We start from the raw sequence: 25,636 nt of genomic DNA, 5'->3' as shown, positions 1-25,636 counted from the left end.
ACAGTCCAGCCCGAACTGCCAAGCCATGTCTTCCCTGGACCGGAAACAAGCATCCTGGGACCGGTTTCGGATTCATAATCCTCATCAGCCAGGCTATCTTGAATCCAGTGGCCAAGTGAGCAAGGGACTCACGTCTAAGCATACCCTGCCACACTTAGGGCGAACAAAGCGATACAAAAGGGGATAATGGACGGAGCGTTTGAGCAAATCAAACACTCACCCCCATTCAACTGATCTGGGTTTAATCCATCACCATTCTTTAGCCCACTCAGCCACCCCAGTTCAGACATGGCCATATGCAAATCAGTCTGACCCTGTGCCTCATGGGAACAGTCCAGCCCGAACTGCCAAGCCATGTCTTCCCTGGACCAGAAACAAGCATCCTGGGACCGGTTTCGGATTCATAATCCTCATCAGCCAGGCTATCTTGAATCCAGTGGCCGTGTGAGCAAGGGACTCACGTCTGAGCATACCCTGCCACACTTAGGGCGAAAAAAGCGATACAAAAGGGGATGATGGACGGAGCATTGGAGCAAATCAAACACTGACCCCCAGTCAACTGATCTGGGTTTAATCCATCACTATTCTTTAGCCCACTCAGCCACCCCAGTTCAGACATGGCCATTTGCAAATCAGTCTCACCCTGCGCCTCATGGGCACAGTCCAGCCCGAACTGCCAAGCCATGTCTTCCCTGGACCGGAAACAAGCATCCTGAGACCGGTTTCGGAATCATAATCCTCATCAGCCAGGCTATCTTGAATCCAGTGGCCAAGTGAGCAAGGGACTCACGTCTGAGCATACCCTGCCACACTTAGGGCGAACAAAGCGATACAAAAGGGGATGATGGACGGAGCGTTTGAGCAAATCAAACACTCACCCCCAGTCAACTGATCTGGGATTAATCCATCACCATTCTTTAGCCCACTCAGCCACCCCAGTTCAGACATGGCCATATGCAAATCAGTCTGACCCTGTGACTCATGGGAACAGTCCAGCCCGAACTGCCAAGCCATGTCTTCCCTGGACCGGAAACAAGCATCCTAAAACCGGTTTCGGATTCATAATCCTCATCAGCCAGGCTATCTTGAATCCAGTGGCCAAGTGAGCAAGGGACTCACGTCTAAGCATACCCTGCCACACTTAGGGCGAACATAGCGATACAAAAGGGGATACTGGACGGAGCGTTTGAGCAAATCAAACACTCACCCCCATTCAACTGATCTGGGTTTAATCCATCACCATTCTTTAGCCCACTCAGCCACCCCAGTTCAGACATGGCCATATGCAAATCAGTCTGACCCTGTGCCTCATGGGAACAGTCCAGCCCGAACTGCCAAGCCATGTCTTCCCTGGACCGGAAACAAGCATCCTGGGACCGGTTTCGGATTCATAATCCTCATCAGCCAGGCTATCTTGAATCCAGTGGCCAAGTGAGCAATGGACTCACGTCTGAGCATACCCTGCCACACTTAGGGCGAACAAAGCGATACAAAAGAGGATGATGGACGGAGCGTTTGAGCAAATCAAACACTCACCCCCAGTCAACTGATCTGGGTTTAATACATCACCATTCTTTAGCCCACTCAGCCACCCCAGTTCAGACATGGTCATATGCAAATCAGTCTGACCCTGTGCCTCATGGGAACAGTCCAGCCCGAACTGCCAAGCCATGTCTTCCCTGGACCAGAAACAAGCATCCTGGGACCGGTTTCGGATTCATAATCCTCATCAGCCAGGCTATCTTGAATCCAGTGGCCAAGTGAGCAAGGGACTCACGTCTGAGCATACCCTGCCACACTTAGGGCGAACAAAGCGATACAAAAGGGGATGATGGACGGAGCGTTTGAGCAAATCAAACACTCACCCCCAGTCAACTGATCTGGGTTTAGTCCATCACCATTCTTTAGCCCACTCAGCCACCCCAGTTCAGACATGGCCATATGCAAATCAGTCTGACCCCGTGCCTCATGGGAACAGTCCAGCCCGAACTGCCAAGCCATGTCTTCCCTGGACCGGAAACAAGCATCCTGGGACCGGTTTCGGATTCATAATCCTCATCAGCCAGGCTATCTTGAATCCAGTGGCCAAGTGAGCAAGGGACTCACGTCTGAGCATACCCTGCCACACTTAGGGCGAACAAAGCGATACAAAAGGGGATGATGGACGGAGCGTTTGAGCAAATCAAACACTCACCCCCAGTCAACTGATCTGGGTTTAATCCATCACCATTCTTTAGCCAACTCAGCCACCCCAGTTCAGACATGGCCATATGCAAATCAGTCTGACCCTGTGCCTCATGGGAACAGTCCAGCCCGAACTGCCAAGCCATGTCTTCCCTGGGCCGGAAACAAGCATCCTGGGACCGGTTTTGGATTCATAATCCTCATCAGCCAGTCTATCTTGAATCCAGTGGCCAAGTGAGCAAGGGACTCACGTCTGAGCATACCCTGCCACACTTAGGGCGAACAAAACGATACAAAAGAGGATGATGGACGGAGCGTTTGAGCAAATCAAACACTCACCCCCAGTCAACTGATCTGGGTTTAATCCATCACCATTCTTTAGCCCACTCAGCCACCCCAGTTCAGACATGGCCATATGCAAATCAGTCTGACCCTGTGCCTCATGGGAACAGTCCAGCCCGAACTGCCAAGCCATGTCTTCCCTGGACCGGAAACAAGCATCCTGGGACCGGTTTCGGATTCATAATCCTCATCAGCCAGGCTATCTTGATTCCAGTGGCCAAGTGAGCAAGGGACTCACGTCTGAGCATACCCTGCTACACTTAGGGCGAACAAAGCGATACAAAAGGGGATGATGGACCGAGCGTTTGAGCAAATCAAACACTCACCCCCAGTCAACTGATCTGGGTTTAATCCATCACCATTCTTTAGCTCACTCAGCCACCCCAGTTCAGACATGGCCATATGCAAATCAGTCTGACCCTGTGCCTCAGACGTGAGTCCTTGCTCACTTTGCCACTGGATTCAAGCAAGCCGGGCTGAAGACGGCTGGAATGCCAGAAACCGGTCCTCGGAAGCTTGTTTCCGGTCCAGAGAAGACATGGCGTGGCAGTTCGGGCTGGACTGTTCCCATGGGGCACAGGGTCAGACTGATTTGCATATAGCCATGTCTGAACTGGGGTGGCAGAGTGGGCTAAAGAACGGTGATGGATTAAACCCAGATCTTTTGACTGGGTGTGAGTGTTTGATTGATTCAGATGCTCCGTCCATCACCACCCCCTTTTGTACTGCTTTTGGCCGCCATAAGTGTGCAGGGTATGCTCAGACGTGAGTCCCTTGATCACTTTGCCACTTGATTCAAGCAAGCCGGGCTGAAGACGGCTGGAATGCCAGAAACCGGTCCTCGGAAGCTTGTTTCCGGTCCAGGGAAGACATGGCTTGGCAGTTCGGGCTGGACTGTTCCCATGGGGCACAGGGTCAGACTGATTTGCATATAGCCATGTCTGAACTGGGGTGGCAGAGTGGGCTAAAGAACGGTGATGGATTAAACCCAGATCTTTTGACTGGGTGTGAGTGTTTGAATGATTCAGATGCTCCGTCCATCACCACCCCCTTTTGTAGGGCTTACTATCATGCCACGGAAATTCATCTTGCACTGTCTTTCACTGTCCCCTGACAATCACCTTGGACCTCCACATGGACTGCCATATTATATTTTCTTACCACTGACACTTAAATCAGACTGCGGACTGAACTCTGCTTCTTCCCTCGGACCTGTTACCAACAAAGGACTCTGGCTGGCCCTCTAACGGGCATCTATGCAATATATGCTTGTATGGCCAAGCACTGGTCCAGTCTTTATCCTTTGAATGTAAATAAAATGATTTAACTCACACAGATGGGTGTTGTCCATGACCAATCAAATATAGAAGTCTGTAAAAAGTTTATGGACAATGGATCCATCAGAAGGTACACCAAGGGAAATATGAGCAATGTACATCTTTTACCTGACTCAGATAGGCAGTGAGATAGCTGGGTATGTGTGTCTGTGCCCTCATTGCTCCAAAACAACAATCTAGCAATTTACCAACCTAGCCCTACGTCCATTAAGAGAAAGGCATGTGTGCTAAAATGTCCAAGTCTGTTGCAGCCACAAGTAGTATCCCCCTTAACATTTGCAAACAAATATCTCTTGGCATATCTACTCACACTGTACGGGCTGGACAAAGACTGTTGTGATGATGTGCATTGCATGTCACATCCCAAGATGTTGCACACCATATCCACATTGATGAAGACTTGGAAGGGCATATGTCTACCATACACATATGGAACCACAATGTCTGCCTCAGTGAAGTAGAGTTGCAAATAGGGACTCACCGCAAAGCGCAAGGCGTCAGTCAGCCCCTCCCTGTAGACAAACTATGGATACCTAATTTTGACCCCTCTCATGCTGTGACCATTGTGAGGGTATCGGGCAATGTGTCTAGGGATGTGTGGTGCACTGCACTCAGTATATAGTCAGATGCAAGGCCAACATTTCAAGAATGCTTGTTTCCGCTCCAGGGAGGACCTGGCTTGGCAGTTCGGGCTGGACTGTTCATGGTGAGCAAAAGAATGATGGATGTAACCCAGATCTCCTGACTGGGGGTGAATGTTTTGATTTGTTCTGCATTCCGTCCATCAATTGTGTGTCTTTTACATTTCAAGGGTGGCATCACTATGAGCCGATGGTAGAAGTAACAGCTTGGGCAAGTGGCTATGACACTATCACTACAAGGAGCAATGCAACATTTACACCCTTGTGTTCAGCAGAACAGTGTGCCCGCACCAAATGTTAGCTGGGACTAAATCATAACTTCACAAGTTAAGTGAGTCACAAAAGGCTTTAGAAGTGAAGTCAGTATACCTAACAGCACTAATCCTAAATGCCATTTGTGAATACCGTAAAATATAAAGTCATCACTTAATCTCAGATGACTTTTGTGAATCAGGAACACTGTTGTTCCATGTGCTGTTCACAATGGTTACAGAAATGTACTAAATCATGCATGGCCCAGAGATTGTGCATCTATGCACAGGAACAAATTTTTCAAAGGAAGCTGACACACTGGCACTACGCAGCAAGTGTGCCAAGGTATGTGCAATGTAGATGGTCTCAGCGCCAGGAGCATCTGATATGCAGGTGTGTAACAGAATCTGTGGTACCCAGCGCATACATGCATCTCCATGATGGATAACAGTAGCTAACTGTATTTACTCTCAATGCCATGTCCCTAGGTTGTGTCGTAAATGGGTAACAATGTGCTGTCCAACTCCGTGAGTCAAACATAGGATGTAGACCATCACAAATGACTGTCCCTAGACTAGGCTGTAAATCCCACTTGCCACCCTGTCATCCATGCAAGTTTACTATACTCACATCTGAGGTACCCTGACACAATACATCCTGCTAACTAACATGTCATGACCAGACTCACAGATTCCAATGGCTTGTCAAGTGATGGTATGAGTTGCATACAAGGAAATAAGCCACACTCCCCAACATCATCCCTGACGTAAATGCAGGCAGAAATCCAGAATAGTAAACATTTATTAGAACAGTAAAAAGAATGAACTACCCTAAACTAACACTGATCACTAGAACTACTACTAAAATCTAAACCAACTAGAAATGTTTAACTTACCTAAACTATCCATCCTAACTAATCCTACCGACACAACAACATATCTTAGACTTCAACCCGCTTCCCACCATTAAGGCATGCCACGAGACAGGACAAAGAAATCTAAGCTATACATAAACTAACTACACATGTAACCTACGCAAACATATTTTTTTTTGTATGTATATATTTTTTTTTTACAACAAATACTTCAACCCCCACCCAAGGAAAAGGAAACGTATCCCAAAATATGGCATAATAATAAATGTCTAAAACCTACCCTAAAAGCTAACACTAACTATAACCTACGCTAAAACTACACTACCTAACAATTAAAAGAACTAACCGAACACTACCTAATGTCAGAATTTACAAACATTGGGGGAAGGGTGAGAGGGGAATAAGGTCCAAAATGTCCCAGCATCATGGCAGTCCAATGTGTTTTTTCATGTCGGTTATGTGTCTATTCAGATCTGACATTTCTTGCCTGATCTCTGCCAGAAAAACATTTTGGTCGTGCAGGATCCTCCTGTCCCTCACTGTGAAGGGCACCACTGATGCCAGAGGAGCCTGAGATGGCCTGTGTGTCAGTTGTTGCAAGATCGGGCACTGCCTTCTATGTACCTTTCTTCCGTTCCTCCTGGTGTCTTTTTGCCATGTTACTCTTTTGCCACCATCTTTACATGCTTGAATCGGTCCTTCCTCACCTGGAACACATGTTGTTCGGCTGGCATCATGTTGTCTGTAAGATATCAACAATGGAATTTTTGAGTCCTTTAGACTATGTCAATGTTCTCCATTCACATCTGTAATACAAAATCACTTAAACATGAAAACCTACACTCCAACGTAACCATGTTAAGTCAGAGAGTGGCCTGGACTACGAAATGTTGAAGCCTGGATCAGTGACTACATACTGGGGAGACTGACATGACAGTGCATGGCATGGGACATGTACTGACACAACCAAATGAGACTGACAGTGTCAAACGATGGTGCCATGACATAGCCGGACTGAGGGTGATATATACAGGCAATCGGAGGAGGGAGTAGCACCACCCTCATCCTCTCCTGTGACACAGTGCTGCATGATATGTACAAGGCCCATGTGCAGGCCTGTGTGTCCCCCAACAACTGTGTGAAGTTCATCAAGTCAGCACCAACACAGGCACTCTTGCACAAGAGTGCAAGGGTGTCTGTGTGCCAGGGTGCTTTTTAATGGTTTAGAGGGTTACCCTACCTGCACAGGAGCAATTCTGCGACAGCCCCACTCACACTTTCAACTATGCTGCATCCTGCAGCACACATGTAAACTAGGGGTGGGCAGAATTTACGTAATCGCGTTACGCAGATCTCCGAGAAACGGTAAAAAATCTCCATGAACACGCAGAAATTCCGTGAACACACAGAATTGCTTGTTCGCGATGCTTTTTTACTGTTAGCAATCGCTGTTTCCATGCTCAAGGGGAAAATATCTCGCAAACACGCATTTGAGAACGCGAGCAAGCAAAAAATTTCACGAACTCGCGAGACGCAGAAATTTGGGCAATTTCGCATTCTCCGTGGAACGCAAAATTACCCAAATTTCGCAAACGGAACAGAATTTACAGCCCAGGCCTAATGGAAACCCGTTGTGTGGCTGAACGCTGACTTATACATGAGTCGCTGTCCCGCTCTCCAACACTACAACACAATTTGTGAAGTGCTGCCACAGAAAGGGGGAAACAGTTTCTCTAAACTCTCACTCAATTATGCATGTCTTATATCCACTAATCTCACTCCATAGTGAATCAAAATACGCAGGCCTTTACAACGTAAACAGTCACAATGCCTTCCCCATTGTAACGGCACCCTGCAGTCATGATGCTTATGGTGTTGTTAGGGGTAATGCTGTCTCACAGATAGCATTGGAGAGCCCTGCATTGTAAAATATGTGGCACAGCAATGAAGGCAGAGCTAGAGCATGTGAGTTAAATGCGTGCAGAGTTATGACATCAATTGGTACACAGGAGTTCCCACACCTGATCCTGAGTCAATTAGGGAATGGTCTCAAGGAAACAGCTTGTCAACACCATTGCAGTGGCCAAACATGTCAATAAGATTCAAAGAGCCACCTTTGCTGTGTGTTTGGGGAACATGCTATTGATATGCTTGGCTCAAAGATACACACTGCCACTTCTTTGAAGATGGCATGCAGCATACCTGCAAATTCACTGTGCCGAACGGTGTCTGCACACTTACAGACTGAAAAGCACTGCCTCCTTGTGCATCATCGGGCACACTTGCACAGTCATCTCGGTCAAGGTTGTACACGCATTCCATGTCTTCTGATAGTCATAAGTACCCCCACTTATATGTCTCCTCTCCTGTAAGTGTGCTCTGCAATCCACAGGCATGTGCTATGGTGACAGAACCCATAGACCTAGGGGCATATTGACAAGGAAGTGGCAGAGACAGGCGTTAGCCTCCTCGACTTAACGCCTACCTGCGCCACTTTGGAAACGCAAGCCTGAACCATATTATCAAGGATATGGTGCAGACTTGCATTTCCCCCTGCAATGTCGCTAAGTCTCACAACTTACCACCTACACAGGCACCCTTGCACCAGCGTGCAAGGATGTGTGTGTGCAGGGGAGGGTAGTTTCTGTACAAGAATGTGCCCCTTCCTGCACATAATCAATCCTTGAATACCATGTTGTAACTTTCATGTATGCTGCTTCGTGCAGCACACAGGAAAGATACAGTATGTAATATTAAAATATTTTACTGTATTTACTGGAAGGGCCACCTTCCTGTACATATACAAAACATGTAATTTTGCTGTTTCCATGTGTGCTGCACCAGACAGCTCACATGTAAAAAGCAAAAGTGATGAGAAAAAAGCATTCATCCTCGTTTAGCCAGATTATGCCCAGGATGTCACTGGTGTTAAATTGTGTGCTGCCATCTATCAACGCCGCACTTGCACATAGGGTTCAGCATCAAATACAATGGGTGTTGCTGTGAACACCAACCGCAACACCCACTGCACACCCCTTCACCCTAAACACAGCGTGAAAGGGTGCCTTATTAACAAGGAAGCGTTAATACACTTGAAGTGGATTAACACAGCTTTGGTCAGGATGCAAGGCCCCTATTGCCAAAACAACTTCAATGGAAGTGGCGTTGTGTTGGCGATAGTGTCTCAATGTGTATCACTGACACTGGATGGGCAAAGTTACAACTGTGAGACAAATGCATTGCTCAACCTTCACATACCGATTTGTGCACACTTCTGACTTCCATAATACATCATCACACTGTAGGCAAGGGACATGTGATACACACCCATGCTGCATACTACTTGTACATCATTTTACCCAGACATCCATGACACCGCACTATGCCAATATTTGATGTCCAAACTCACCAGTGGCGTGTGGTTCCTCAAAGCTGTTGATGTCCCCCTGTGTGATTGGTGGCCAACCATCTGTGAGCCAAGAAAATAAATATGTGTTGATATCAGCCATTAAATCATATGTGTCAAATTCCTCATACCAATCATCACCATAACAAAAAATGCTACGTAAACTTAGAGTTGCGTTTCATGTTGGCTACATGATTGGGTCCACTTTGACTGCCATTCACACCAGACCTGTGAATGCTGAGTCGGGGCAAACACGACTGTAATACTAGCTAACATGCACATAATAGTAGTGTGAGACCTCCACAAGCACCATTACCAAATTCATCATGATGTTATACATGCTCTTTGTTCGATTGCATTGCTGCAGAGTGCAAAAGGCAGTTTCACAGAGGTTGTTGGTATATGACGATCTGGATATAACAGATTTCCTTTGACCATTTGTTCCTATAAAATACATTGTCACACAGCAACTATGTTCACAGGGCAGCATAGCTAATGTACCACAATTCACGAGGACAGCATTTTAACTCTACCTTTTGGCCAGCACACAGCTCACATAAACAATTCCTTGCATAGTTCATGTACAGTCATCCCTGCCGTACACAAAAAATATTCTGACTGCACACACTTTTTGCGCAGGTGCGCCAACTATGGCACTACAGTGCTAAGTGTTGCTCCAGTGCAGTGGGTAACACAGAGTAGCACCCTATGCTTGTCAATATGATGCAGCGTTGTGTCTCGGATGTGCCAATATTATTCGTGAGTGCATCACGTCTCCCACCTCACTCAGCATCCTTTTTCACTGTGACACCAGTTTCACACATGTCCTAATTTTTTTCATTCAAATTCAATGTGGAGCTTGTACTTTCCACCTTGTAGACCAGTCATGATACCCAGGTAGTCCTGGATGTCAGCTTCAAGGACCAGTAGATCCTGCCAGCGTTGCTTCCACTGGCACACCGTACGGTCCACTCCAAAGAACCAGCGCATCGGCACTTGCACACACTCCCACCTCATCTTCCGCACACTTACATTGTATCCTTGAAGGATACGGCCTCCCCTCTCCAACATCAAGGGCAGGTAGAATTGTATCATCCACAGGAAGCCCCTCAATGACCGCTTGGACATCCTGCCCTCCCTGCCCCCAGCCGGCATCACCCTGCACACCTGTGAGCCCACAGCCAAAAAAAAAGAATGCTCTAAAATATCCCCAACAACAACAAAGAAAGTTAACTAGACAAACACCCAACAAGATTGAGTACAAGAGATGAAAAACACAAAAAATAAGGACACAACACGTCACAGACACTATCAACAGGACACAGCAACACTCTCAAAATCTCAAAAATGCAGCTCACACCACCAAACACCTCAAACTCTCTCCACAATCACCAGCAATGTGCTCAAAAGAGAAAGCAAAAGTCTGGACACAAAAAGGCTCATGAGTAATATTTTGCATTGTACAATGTCTTGAGCAATGTATTTTTCCATCGGGCGTATGAAAAAAGCCTGGCATTATCATTTTAGCGGCCGGATCTTCATGCTAACAGCAAGTTCATACACAGACGTACAGTCTTAGAGCAAAATTAATTTTAGAGACCCATAACAACATGAAATGCTTGATGAGCACACAAATGACACACTAAATATAATATTTCACAACACGTGACACCCTAAATTGCAATTTTCACTCCGGGTGACACCATAATTGCATATTTCACAACAAATTAATCAATTAATCAGGGGAATTGTTAGTGGGTTACTTACCCGTGGGGGTCACAAGGCGCTGGGGGGTTCGTAGATCTGTTGGCAAAAGAGCAAGCACTTGAGGGGCTTCATGAAGGTGTTCAGGGAGGGGGCGTGTTTGATGTCTGTCGGTAGCTCAGTCCAGGTCTTGGCTGCAATGTGAGAGCAGGATCTTCTGCATACTCTGGTTCTGTGAAAGCAAGGGGTTGCGGCCAGGGAGAGTTTTGTAAATTGAAGTTTTCTTTTAGGTACGTGTAAGTTGATTCTGTCATTGAGGTATTTGTGTCTGTTGTTGTGTAGGCATTTGTATGTGTGAGATGAGGATGTTGAAGCTGACTGTTTTCTCCTCTGTGAGCCAGTGGAGTCATCGTAGGTGTTGACTGATGGGTATGTGCCAGGGGATCACGAAGACGAGTCTGGCAGCAGTGATGTGTATTGTCTTGAGTTTGCAGAGTATGGACTTGCTGATGCTGGCATAGAGTGCCTTTCCATTGTTCAGTCTGCTGGTGATGAGTGAGTGGGTGACTGTCTTACTTGACTCAAGGGGGATCCATTTGAAGGACTTGCAGTGGATGCGGAGTGTGTTGAAGCAGCTGTAGATGACGGCGTTGACCTGTTGGTTCATGTTGAGTGATGAGTCGAGTATGATGCAGAGTTTTTTAGCATGGTCTGCAGGGGGGGGGTCTTCTGAGGGCCGTCAGCAACCTGGTGTTGTCCCATGCTGCAGGGGTGGTTACAAGGATGAGGTCAACTGTCTTCTCGGGGTTGAGCTTCAAGTAGCAGTCCGTCATCTAGACTGCGCCGTGTTGCATTCCTTTCTGGAAGTTTTTTTAGGCGGTGGTGTGGTCTTTGGTGGGGTAGAGGATGAGCTGGGTGTCATCAGCATGGGATTGGATGTTGAGGCATCCTATCCCATGTTTGTAAGGGGGGCCATGTATATTTTGAAGAGGCTCAGGCTCAGTGATGACCCCTGTGGGACTCTGCAGGTGATTGTCATGGGATAGGAGATGAAGTGTGGCAGTCTGATCCTTTGCCTTCTTACCGTGAGGAATGATTTGATCCAATCCAGGGCTGTACCTTGGTTGCCTGTGTCATGTAGTCTGGTGACTAGTGTGAATTGGGAGACGTTGTTGAAGGCTGCTGAAAGGTCAGGTAGGATGAGGTCTGCGTAGTATCCTTGGTCCAGGAGGGTGTTGATGTCATCTCTGGCAGCAAGTGGGGCGGTCTCTGTGCTGTGCTTGCTTAGGAATCCAGATTGTGAGGGGTTGAGGATGGTGTTTTCTTTGATGAATCTTGTCAGTTCCCTGTTGACTGTTTTCTCTGCGACATTGGCTGCGAATGTGAGGAGCGAGATGGTCCGATAGTTCTTGAGGGTGGCGGGGTCAGTTGTGTGCTTCTTGAGCAGGGACATGACTTTTGCACGCTTCCAGTTGACCGTGAAGGTGCATGTTTTGAAGGTGATGTTGATGTTGCATAGTAGTTTGTGTGCGATGGCAAATGTGGCTCGGTGGTAGTTCTGAGGGGTCCAGGGGTCTGTGTGGGCCCCCGAGTGGATGCCTTTCATGGTGTAGGCGGTGTCTTCATCGGTGCCTGGTGTCCATTTGGAGATGGTGGGCTGATTGGTGTCTCAGGGGTGCAGGTGGTCCGGCTGCTGCATCCAGTTTGTGGTCCACAAATTTGTCTTAGTGGTTTATGAATTTGAGGTGGAAGTGGGTTCCAAGCTAATTGCAGTTGACACCATAAAAAGCATCTTTCACCCCATTTCACACCCATGTTTCATCTTTCATCCCTTTTAACACCCATTTTTCATCTTTTACCCCATTTCACACCCATATTCAATCTGTTACCCCTTTTAACGTCCATTGTTCATCTTTTACCCTATTTTACACACATTTTTCATCTTTTACCCCTTTTAATGCCAATTTGTCATTTTTTTACCCCTTTTAATGCCCATTGTTCACCTTTTACCCCATTTCACGACCATTTTTCATATTTTACCCCTTTTAAAGCCCATTTTATATATTTTACTCCATTTCACGCCCATTTTTCATCTTTACCCCATTTCATGCCCATTTTTCTTCCTTTACCCCATTTTAAGCCCATTTTTCATCTTTTACCCCATTTCACGCCCATTTTTCACCTTTTACCCCATTTCACACCCTAAATTTCATTAATTAACACAACAGACACACTCTAATAACTTGTTGACCCAAAACGACACCCTACAATTTAGATTTTTGCACTTAGGACCACCTATATTTCATGATTTACACAAAAGGACACACAAAATATTCGAGTTTGGTAGCACAATTTACACCAATGAAAGTCTACTTTTGCATATTTGACACACTGAAGAGCATCTCTGTACTGAGGAGCCATTCCCACCATTTATCATTATTTTGTTTTATTTATATATTTATATAGCGCACAACTACTCGAGGGCGGCTAGGCGCTTGCCGAGTGGGCACAAAGAAGCACATTAAAAACAAGTGTTGAGTGTTGTGGTGTTATTTGCACTCATTGTGCAACATACTCTTTTCACAGTGATGTACTTATACAGGACAGTAACATGCAGACAGGGCATGTGTGTAGTGTATTTTTATTGACACAAACCATGATTGGGGTCATTTTGCACTGATATACATTTGATGGGGACTGTCACAATGTGACGTGCTCAGTTGAAGAAATTGTTTATTATTCGGTTCCTTTGGGCAGTTCCTGCTGTCTTAACTGTGGGAGTGCCCACCTGCCTCATCTTCATCCTGGTCATCATCTGGTGCAAAAGAAATGTGGTTCAATGGAGCATTGGTGCGAATACATATATTGTGCAATACGCAACAAGCTAGGATGATTAGTTCACCATTTCAGGGCTGTACAGCAGTCTGCCACCTGTGATGTCCAGGCTACGGAAATTTGACTTTAGCACACCAAATGTGCGCTGCACAATGGACCGGGTGTGTCTGTGGGCTGCATTATACTGCTTCTGTACCTGGGATGTGGGGTTTCAGGGGGGTGTCGTCACCCATGGGCAGAGTACATATCCTTGATCACCTGTAACATGTGATGGAGAGATGTGTCCATTATTGGTTGTACAGGCTGATGTTAGTGTTGATGGTTTTTCTGTTGTGTGATTTGTGCTATATTGGATTTCATGTCAGCCATGTGTCGCTTCTGACTGATTATTACCAGCATCAATGCTAATTACGTTGCCTCACAGTTGCTCCTCCCGACTAGACCCAATTTGATTGTGTGTGCTGCGCGGTTGCATTACTGGCACTCCAACTGTGCAACAATGTTAAGGCTATCTGCTCATATCCACAGGCCTAACACACACACCAACAGGCACCTTGGCTCTCCAACCATCTAGCGATAGCACTCATCCGCCCTCCTCAAAGTCAATGCCATGAAACCTTTTAAATGGTAATAGGGCACACAAGACATCCACTATCTTAAACAAAATTAAACCCTTTATTCCTGCCGATGACTTTAAATCAGTGGTACAATCATAGGTCCTATCTAGACTCGACTACAGTGATGCCACTGTCTCTGGAACTCCTAAAGTCCACCTAGCCCCTAACAAATCCTTTCTTAACCTTGCTGCCAGGCTTATTACTCACTGTGCAGTTTGATCACATCTCCCCCATCTTCAAAGACCTTAAATGGCTTCTTATTGAAGGCAGATCCACTGACAAGACTGCTTGCATCACGCACAAAGCCCTCCATCAAAACACCCCATCTTACCTCTCTAATAAACTCCACAAAGCGGGCTAGACTAGAATTATGAGGAGCACTAACGCTCTCATCCTAGTCCAGCCCGTACTAAAAAAAATCTACACAGTCTTGCTCCTTCTCTGGAAATGCGCCCTCTGTATGGAATGCCCTCCCTAAAGAACTACGTTGCAACCCCTCCTACCCCAGCTTAAAAAAAGACCTCAAACGGCTCCTTCTCAGCAAATACTGGGGTCCTTAATACATTATCACTGGACACTTATTCTCACCCCTGCCCTGACTGAATAGATCCCCTCTACTTTTATCTCTCCACCGTTCCATCAAACTCTTTTATTTACGACCACCTCCCCCCTTTTTATTAGCAAAGATAACCTTCTTCCACCTTCTTCCCCCTTTCCCCTCACCCTGCTCAGTAGCCCTGCACTTTCTCTCCCTCCCTACCCATCCACTAACTAACCTTTGCTTTTTTCCACTCCTACTATCTTCGATATGTTGTTAGACTTATGTTGTCCTAGTTCATTAATTAATTTTCAATCATGTAATGTTTTGCCTTGTTTTATTACTTCAATGTATAAAAGTTATATTGCAATTCTGTATTACCAAATCCTCTAAAGCGCGTTGATACTCTTGGGTCCAGCCAGCGCTATATAAAACCTTTTAAATAAAAGACAAATAAATAAAAGACATGGATCACGTTCAGTTCTGATGCTGCCGCCAGACCTGCCCCACCGCACAACACATGCTGTTTTATGTCCAAAGCTGCCACAAAACAACACTCAGCAGCCCCCTTTCCTGCAGGACCAACTGAGGGCAGGAGGAACGCTTCACCCACACCATCAACATCATCAGACGCGAGCCCCTCCACTCCCTGAACTACGTACTCATTCCTGAGCGGAGCCTCCAACTCACATACCACGACAACTCAAATCCATTACAACATGGGAAATGTTTGCTGACATCAGACTGTTCCAAATCTTCAACACACTGAGCCACAAGGCAGGGCACACCTTTGACACCTTCTTTGCCTGTGTAAACTTTGACTAGTTCATCAACACCACTAAACACACATGTAGTGACCACAAACGCATACACATTCTCTTCGGTCAACCCCAAGCCACCCTAGACCACATGCGGACCCACACAAAGTTAGTGGAGCTCAGTCAACAAGGAGATGCTATACCCACCACCATCAACAGCAACACCCACAACGCTGCAGTTGTCACCAATGGCGCTAGATCGCATTTTACAGACATGTATCTCAAACTGTGCATACACACTTGCACCACTATGCAACTGCAACATACAGCGTGCAAGAAATGCTACCTCGATCACCAACAACCTCAAAGATGGCAGATGCATCTGCTGACACATAGAGAAGAACTGGTGCAAGATTGGGATACCGTTAAACATCACCACCTACAAGGACACAAAGCTCCTATTCTCCAGCAGCAATACGCCCACACACCAAAATGGGCTTCCAGGAAGGATTGCTGTCAGTTGCAACATGGATATTCAACAGCTGGGGGATGGTTTATGCAGAGGAGACATGAGTCCTCATCCTCATAATGAAACCATCAGCATGTGGCATCACCTGATGGGATAACAGCTTCAGCAGCCCCCCCAGCCTAGGTACCTAGGCACTGTATTTGACTCCTCCCTCTCCATGAACCAAGCGGTCTATGCAGTGGCCTGCAGCTGCTTCAACTGCCTCTGCATCCTCCATGCAACCTTCACATGGATCATCTCATTGTCAGGTAAGACAGTCACCCACACAGTCATTTCCATCAGGCTGGACTACGAAAACACACTATATGCCCACATGGGCATGTCTGCACTCAGCTTAGTCCTGACTTTCTACCACAACACCGACACACTGGGCTTTGTGTACATACTTTCCTTATGGATCGAGTCCCTCCATCTCACATACTTGGTTCCCACCTCTTCCCACATTTGCAAATGAGTTGCAGAGGGGCTAAGCCTTTGGGGATGGTTTGTCTCCATAGCTACCCACAGTTCCCACAGTTTCTTGTATTGTTGGGTCTGGTAAGTGGGCAGGTTGATTGCCAGGTTGTATGTTGGATTGTAACATGTACATTCTAACAATTGTGAGTTGCATGTATGTGGAGTTTAGGCGTGTGGTGTGTTAAGTTAGTACTTACCAACACAAACTGCATTATTGTATGTGCCATCCTGAAAGCGCTGGTTTATTATGGACTGCCGGAAGATGTAGGAATCATGCCCACTCCCTGGAAACTTGGCTATGACATCGGTGAACAGTCGCCAGTGGACCACTATTGCCTGCACATTCATAGAATGGGTGTCCTTTCTGTTGTAAAATATGTGTGCGCTTTCCGCAGGGGGCACACATAGGACATGTGTGCAGACAATTGCGCCCAACACCTGCAGGAATCTGGCTATGGCATGAAAGCCTAGCTTGGTCTCAATCTGTCCCTGCACAGTGTTGGGGAAGTGGAGGTGCTGGGTTATCAGGCTGAGTATACCATTCAAGACAGTCAGGAGGAAGATTGAAAAGGCTGCCTGTGAAACTCCATTGACTCTCGCCGTTGTTGCTTGAAAGGTCCCAGAGGCCAACATGTGCAGCATAGCCAGCAGCTTTGTCTACCGAGGGAAGTTGGTTCTCCGCTGTGTTGGTGCCGTCAGCCTGTGGGCTATGAGGTTCAGGATGTATTGGATGGATGTCCTTCTGAGCCTGCAGTGGGCAATGACATCCTCTGGTGTTAGGCCTGCAAGGCTGAGACGTCTGCGCAGGGCCTGATGTCTTCTTTGGTGCTGCCTCGGTGGTGGTCCTGGGGGGGAGTTGGCAGTGGCGGTGGTGGTTGTTGCCTTTGTGGAGTTCCAAGCTGAATGATTAGTACCTCCTCGGCATCAGTGGGTCTTCAGGTGGGGCTCTGAGCTACTCTCCATTATATACCTTCCTTTATAACCATTACTAGACCAGCTTTTATCTGGTCTTAAGTTCCTGCAGCTAAGGGGTCTTAGCGCGACTTTTTTTATCGCTTCGCGGGTCTGGGCCATCATTGCTAATCGTACAATGTGGTGTAAGCGACTTTATTTGAGAAATTTTGAGAATGAACACCTACTTTGCATGTCATCAGCTATAACTATCGCTGGCAGGCAAGGCGATAAAAAAACGGCTTCTATCGCTGGAAAGCTGTCGCTAACACCTGTTAGCGACAGCTTGGTAATAAGGCGTTAAAAGAAAATGCATTTGTGCTGCTAACTCGGCCATAAATAGCTTGATAATATGCCCCAAAGTGTTATATTTCCTCTGTCCTTTCTTTTCCAGCTAACATTTACAATTGCTGCATCTCTGTTCATTGGAATGTTTTTATATCACTGTGCCGTAATGTTTATGGTCTGTAAAATGTCACACGTTGACCGTAATTGATGTTAAGAAATAGCTGCACTACACTGCCTCTAGAAGAGAGATTCAAGTTCTGTGCTTATAAAATAGACTCTTTTGACTAGGAAAAATAAAGGGGCAAATTCACAAAGAAATGGAGCAGCACATCACTGCAAGTAATTTAGCAGCCCTGCACTGCATCATTTAAAAACTACAGGGAGGCAAGAACATAGTATTTCTCTTGCACTAAAGCTAAAAAAGACTGCTTAGTACCAACACAGATATTCCTGCACCATGGTGCAAGGGTGTTTGTAATGTAGGGATGATTGTTTATGTACAGGAAGGCACATAAACAATCAATAAAGGTGATTTTCTCCTATCTGTGCTGCAGAATTACATATTCTTGTAAATCTGGGGCAGCGTCAAAAAGCATTGGGTGTTGCAGTGGAACGCCCACAGCAAAGCTCATTGCACAGCCCTATCGTGCAGGTACCTGCGTGAAAGATTACAATATATACAAAGCAGTGTAAAGCCATGCAAAGTGTCCATCACGCTGCTTTGTAAATATGGAGTAGGGCATTGCGCCACCAGAGCATCCTAAAAAGTGATGCTCCATTGGTGCAATGCCCTTGTAAGTTTTATGCCCCAGATAGTCTTCCCGCTACTTCGACTCCATGACTCTCACTGTCACAGAGCCTCAAGAAGGGAATACGTCTCCCTTGCTCTTGTCCCCTCACCCCTGGTCTGCGAAACAAAGTGACACACTGTAGCAGAGCCAATGGACTGTCCAGGGCTGATTGCACAGCACCCTTTCTGCTTTCACAGCTCTCACTGTGCCTTTATATCAGTAATTTCGAGACACAGTCAAGCACACACTCACTGAACAATGTAAAGCACAGTGGGGACTGTGAAAAAAGAGTCATGAAAGTGGAGAGCGGGATGGGGCAGGGGGGTTGTGTCTCTGGGGAGCCGTTGTTTTTAAAGGATAAAAAGAGGATGATATTCAAATAGCCATAGAGCATGCAAAAAGAGCTGTCCCAGCCATTAAAGTTCCACTCCCATATTATTGGCCCTTGCCTTCAGCTCAGACCAGTAACACTGGAGTTGGCTTTTATTTAGTGGCTGGAATTGTTCGCTGCAGACAATTTTCAACAGGAGTTACCATAGTTTGATGCAAAACATAGCAAGGGACCCCCATATTTGGCTTACAATAAATATGTATTTAACATGTTGTAGAATAGCAAAATGAGTAGGTACAGAGGACTGCAGGAGTCCAAAAAGTTGATGTGGCCTCTAAACTTGGTTTGGCTTTCTGTTGGTTTGCAGATAGCGCTGCACTTTCTTTAAAGTGTTTTGTGTTATACACCACTCCATACATGACATAGATAGAACAGTGCTGTATTACCTGGTCTTGGCTTTAAATGGTTGCCTCAGCGATATAGCATGCATTGACAATGAAAAATGCACAATATAAATTGAACAATGAAATAGCAAAAACACTTCATCAAATAGGTAATAAATTAAGGGCCATATTACCAAGCAAGGGCGATACATTATCGCCGCTTTTATCGGCAGGAAACTACCGCTAAAGCAGCGATAACGGGCTTGATAATATGCCCTTGTGAATTCCCATAGAAGCCTAGGTTAACACCAGAACCTGGGATTCTATGGGAATTCACAAGGGCATATTATCAAGCCCATTATCGCCGCTTTAGCGGAAGTTTCCTGCCGATAAAAGCGGCGATAATGTATTGCTCTTCCTTGATAATATGGCCCTAAATCCCATAATTTTCCCTGAAGTAATTGAGAAGCTGAATCCTTAAATGAATGTATTGCACCAATCAGTGGGTTTCGAGACCCCATCGTATTTTCGTAAGGTCAATCAACTCAATATGGTCAACAATTAATAATCTTTAAATAGATATTGTGTGGTATTGCATTGTATTTGGAATTTTAGCCCTGTAGCTTTTTCGACCATTGGTCCCTAGAGGGCACTCTGGCTCTTCAAACGTGTTTATACATTAATTGAAGAAAGTTTTACATCGAAAAGTTAGAGCAACACACATTTCTTTTCTACCTGAGAGCACAATTCTTCACATGTGTTTTATGAGTGTGCTACTTTGTGGGTAATGTTACGTTCAAGTCGAGACAATCAAAAAAATAAAAAAAATACAACACTCTATATAATTCCAGCAAGTCTCAGTTTGTTTCGCTCAAACCGCATAAATGGTCGTGAACTGCTACGTCTCTGACCCAGCACGAGGTATTTCCAAAAGGTTCCTATAGTGAGAATGGCACAGAAAAGACACAGACTAATCAGATTATGCTGGAAGGCTGCTTCTCTCTCAATGGCCCCAAACCCCATGGAGTCGACGTCTGCATGGAGAAGTGTGGTACGTGTTACTCACCCAGGAGTCCTGAAATGCATGCCATTGTTCGTGTATATACTTCTTGTATCATACTGTGGGTGAACGACTTAGGGCCTGATTACACGTTTAACAGTTTTACAGCAGGCCACTACACCTGCGCCCCCACCAAATCTGTGGTCAGACTGCCCGCAAGATTCTGACTGGAATACAGGTCAGGCAGTCATACTGCGGAGGTCCCACGGCAGTGTGTATCTAAGGCACATGGGTGTGCTTAGACATGCACCACCATGAGACCACCACCACCAGTTCCTGCATGGAAAGAAATGCAAAATGTTGTGCGTTTCTTTCCGTGCAAGAAACAGGGGTGCCAAAATACAAGGGGCACAACATGTGCCCAACTGCATGCACCCCCATGCACAACAGCAAAAGAGTTTCCTCACTGCCACCGTTTTCATGGCAGGCTCAACACCATGAAAAGGAGGACGGTGAGGAAACTCTTAATATGCTTGGTGGTGTCGCAAGCACCCACAGCCTATTGCAGCCTCACTATCTAAATCTGTACATTAACATCTAAATGAATATCTCACTGTCTGTAAGAGCAAAGGCTTTTTTTTAGGCTTCAGTACAACTGACTTGCAGAATGTTAGAGATATAACTAGTTTGTGAGTATTAGTGAATGTATAACTCCATCTCTTTGTCTGTCAGTGGATAAAAGAGACCATATATGCTTTGGAAACGTCTAGTTCACCTGCATCATGGGAGCTATAGCGTATCTCATGCTTGCAATAAGAGTGTGTGCATGCAAATCTAAGTTACTAAAACTCAAAACAACAACTTTCACTTTTTTTATGCACAACACACCATGCTTTATGGCACATCTACAATATTTCACATTGTCAGTATGCACAAGTAAACCTGACCCACGTTTAAACAGTGCATGTTTAACTATGCCTAGCAGCCTCCTACTACACATGTGACTTAGTACGTGCTTAAAAAAAAAATTCACCATCTAATCATATACAAACTTGCCTTATAATTTCGAAAGAGATACGCTAAAGAATATCTAATATACAGCTGGCAAGCTTTAAAGGTTCATGATTCAAATAAGCCTGCAGTACATTTTTCCTTCTTTCAATTTTAAGTGTTCTTGTCCTCCTTTACAATGGAATAAATAGGACTACATCTCCCAGAATGCAAAGAAAAACATACTCTGTGACCAGCAGATCATGTATACACATATACAACTTTCACATCCACAAAGACTCTATTACATATAACTTTAAACATTACACTGCAAAGTTTTTTTTCTACCATTTAGAGAATAAAGTAAAGCAGCACAAGGGGATATGGATCACCTTGGCAACACATTGTGAACTAACTACATAGTCACCCACTTTTCAGCAGTCATAAACTGTGTCTTAGTCTCCTAATAATAAATATATAAAAGCACTCATACTACCAGTCAAAAAACATCTCATTTACTTTAAAGACTTATATATACATTTCAGACTTTTTTAAAAAACCTCACATACACATACACCTTCTTTATCAATATTCTTGCTTAAAATGAAACTTAATTCACATACCAGAAGATTGAGTTCTGGATCAAATAGCTGTTTTGCTCTTATTAGATAGATGCAATAGTTTTAGGGTTTGTACAAACTCAGCATAATAATGGCACAGCACTCTCATACAAAGCAACCATAAATGGCAACCTATTCAACTTTTAACTGTCTGATACTACAGACAGCAGCAAATTAAAACATTCCTTTCATAGTTGAGTGCTGTAACTACACTTCTCAATCGTTATTATGTATTAAGCCTTTCACTCACTTTTACAAAAAAACACCAAAATGGATGCCTAATTGTGCATTATAGTGGCTTCATCACAATCAACGTGACGAATTTGCAAAAACAAACGTGAGTTCAAAAACATATTTAACTTCATACTTTTAATTTTAACAGTACACTCCTTATTTTTTAGCAAACCCTCGCTAGGAAACAAAACCCCTTTTACAGTAAAATTGGTCTAAACACCTCACATTTAAAAGACATAGTGAACTGTGTCTTTAACACCCTTCCACCAATATACTCTTAGCACAGTCTCCATACCAACCTAATAGAACGATTAGGTCAAAAGTTCAGGTCAGGCCTCTGAATTCCCAAATAGTCTCACTCACACTGTGATCTTAGACACATGACAGTATGCCTTGCAATTCAGCAAAATGATTACTACAGTGAAAAAAGTCTAGCTAGGAGTGCTGTTTCACATTTTAGGACAGTGCTGTGGTGTACAGGCAATGCAGGGGCTCAAGGTGGGACTAAGAATGTAGAAATGAGAATTCACTGAAATAATTTCTACATGCTACTGAAAAAGTTGGTATGCAATTTCTACAGCACACCCAGGATCTTTATTACACAGCATGGAGACTATTTGGGAATTCAGAGGCCGGACACACATGCTGCTTTGGACTTTATAGCACTAACTGTCATAAGGAATGACTCACTCCAAGACTACATCTTTTGCCATATTTTAAAACACATCAACTAAGCAAATTATTCTGCCACATTTTTCTGAAATGAATTCTCACTCACACTGTGATCTTAGAGACATGACAGTATGCCTTGCAATTCAGCAAAATGATTACTACTGTGAAACAAGCATTTGCAATGCAATAGGTCTCGCATTTACGCGAGTTTGAGCTATTGGCATTGTAAATGGCCATGCCTTTTATTTATATTTTGGTTTTTAAAACATAAATAAAATGCATTGTCATTTACAATACCAATAGCTTAAACTTGTGTAAATGCGAGACCTATTGCATTGCAAATGCTTGTATTATGCCCTCACCGGATTTTACACACTTTGGCTTGTGCCACTGTGGTTTCAGAAGAGAGGCCAGGACTTGAATGGGAATGGAGCATGAGATAGCTAGTTCACTTCAGGGCAGGACTGGGAAGACCCCGTGGTAGGGCAGTGTGCGCTGCCGCAGCCCATGCTGTACCAATACGTGCACGGGCTGTCGTGTGTCAGCATTGCTAATCCCACTGATTGCATAAGAAGCGTTTGTGTATATTTTTTGTGATTTATAAGGACTCTCAATCAAAGATTAACTGGGGGAGAGAGAGGAGGGAAACAAACACTGCTTAGCTTTAAAAGGACCAAATTGCCTCTGCTATTCACAGGCCCAGTAGATGGCTTTCAAGCCTTTTGAATTAAATACAAAGTAATTTTAAGGACTTATTATCTGAGAAAAATTCAAGAAGAGAATTCGAGGGACCTTTGGGAGTCACAAGTATTCAGGGCGACAGCTCGATGCAGAATTTTCAGGAATACACCAAAGCCGCTCATATGGTGCAAAGACGCAGCCTTTTCATCATGCATTGCATCATAAAAGAAAAAACACATATTTCTTAGATCATATTTACAGTGCTTTTTCCACTTTGAAGCAACTTCAGTGCGCCCGCCTTCGAGAACACATGAAAAACACATTTAAAATACAAACGGGACTATAAAAGAATGAACATAGGGAACCATGTTTAGGAGTGGGGTCTAGTTTATTGGCAGCGCCACTGGAAGTAAGCAGCAGGAGATGACCAAATTAAGCGGCCGTGGTGACTAAATTATTCGGCAAGAAGAGGCAAATTAGGTGGCATAATACAGCACATTTTGTGATAGAATGACTTCAAAATGTTGTCATTTTCACTATTTTTATCAGTGTTTTAGCAAAGATCTCACCTCAGTACCAATAAACTACTGAAAGACGACCAATCCACTTTTGTGAAGGGTTTTCCACTGCAAGGCAACATGGCTTGCTGTTTTAAATTTTTTTTTTAAGTAACTTGTTTGAGTTAAAAACATTTTTTCCCCCAAAATCTGTAAATTATGCAGCAGATTATGGATTGTATAGCCCATGCGCCAAATTCATAATTATGTGGAAAACGCTGGGGGAAAAAAATCACATAATTATAGTTTCCCTTATAGGAAGGTTTTCTGATCCTGGTTAGTTTGATGGGCGATAGAACTGGGACTTTTTCATGGAAAATTCAACCTTACAGCGCAGGACCCCCAGTGGGTCCAAACACTAGCATGTCGGGTGTGCCCTCGTGTGGCACTAAGGTGGCGGCAGCTCTACTATGGGGGCTCCCTGCGTGGGCTCAAGGGCTAAAGACGCGTTAGCACCTGCGCACATAGAGAGCGACTTAGATAGTGTGTTAATGATGGAAAGTCCTAAAACTTTGTTTATTCCTATTTCTTTGTATTCCACCTGGCTCGGGACCTGGTGATTTGTGTGTTTCCGGTACCAGGAGGTGTTCTGGTGTCAGATCTGGTGAGGGCGTTTGGCTGCAGACTCTCTGGTCCCTCGGACGCACAGTGCAGCGTTGTGGAAACGGGCCACTTCCACGGAACAAGCATTGGAAATGCAATAGGGCTCGCATTAGGAAAGTTTGAGCTATTGGTCTTATAAATGTTTTTTTATTTATGTGTTATTTTTTCAAATAGTTAAATTAATAGCTTCATCATTTACAATGGCAATAGTTATAACTTTCGCAAATGTGACACCTATAGCATTTGTAATGCAACATGTTTTATATTTACGTGACTTAGATGTATTGATATTACAAATAACAATGCTTTTAATTTTTTTAAATAATTAATAATAGCATAAATGTTTGTAAATAACTTTTGTGAAGATTATGTTCAGTGTTTTTTATTGTGACGAAAATCATAGAACAGAAGTGAAATATTAACATCTTTTTGTGATTTGTAATAAAGCGTGAAAGCTTGAAAACAGCTTGAAACATTGAAAGAACATATTTGAACCAGTGAAGCTATGGTGGTGCTGTTGTTGCGCTGAGTGATGCTGTGGTTGCGCTGAGTGATGCTGTGGTTGCGTTGAGTGATGCTGTGGTTGCGCTGAGTGATGCTGTGGTTGCGCTGAGTGATGCTGTGGTTGCGCTGAGGGATGCTGGGGTGGCACTGAGTGATGCTGGGGTGGCGCTGAGTGATAACGTGGTGGTGCTGAGTGATGCTGGGGTAGCGCTGAGTGATGATGTGGTGATGCTGAGTGGTGGTGTGGTGGTGCTGAGTGATGCTGGGGTGATGCGGAGTGATGATGTGGTGATGGTGAGTGGTGCTGAGTGATGCTGGGGTGGTGCTGAGTGATGCTGTGGTGTTGCTGAGTGATGCTGTGGTGGTGCTGAGTGGTGCTGTGGTGGTGCTGAGTGGTGCTGTGGTGGTGCTGTGGTGGTGCTGAGTGGTGCTGTGGTGGTTCTGTGGTGGTTCTGTGGTGGCGCTGAGTGGTGCTGTGGTGGTGCTGAGTGGTGCTGTTGTGGTGCCGAGTGATGCTGTGGTGGTGCCGAGTGATGCTGTGGTGATGCTGAGTGGGAG

The 25,636-nt window shown here is 44.9% G+C and overlaps 1 protein-coding gene and 1 long non-coding RNA gene across 9 annotated transcripts in view; one reads left to right on the top strand and one right to left on the bottom strand.

Annotated features, from left to right (window-relative positions):
- Positions 1–25,636, top strand: part of LOC144823887 (uncharacterized) — a 322,915-nt gene that overhangs the window by 45,127 nt on the left and 252,152 nt on the right. The gene's annotated exons all lie outside the window — the stretch shown is intronic.
- Positions 5,540–25,636, bottom strand: part of LOC144823886 (uncharacterized) — a 1,846,314-nt gene continuing 1,826,217 nt past the window's right edge. For all 8 annotated transcript variants that reach the window (XM_078682777.1, XM_078682776.1, XM_078682774.1 and 5 more), the window contains 2 exons: positions 9,040–9,099; positions 5,540–6,372 (listed from right to left, as the gene is read on the bottom strand). In XM_078682777.1, coding sequence (XP_078538903.1) covers positions 6,290–6,372; positions 9,040–9,099 — 143 coding nt within the window. In that variant the 3' untranslated portion in view covers positions 5,540–6,289. The remainder of the gene's footprint in view (positions 6,373–9,039; positions 9,100–25,636) is intronic.

This window comes from Lissotriton helveticus, chromosome 3_1 (assembly GCF_964261635.1).
Source record: "Lissotriton helveticus chromosome 3_1, aLisHel1.1, whole genome shotgun sequence".
NCBI lineage: Eukaryota > Metazoa > Chordata > Amphibia > Caudata > Salamandridae > Lissotriton > Lissotriton helveticus.
The sequence above is the reverse complement of the archived record's forward strand: the minus strand, read 5'-3'. Positions and strand labels throughout refer to the sequence as shown.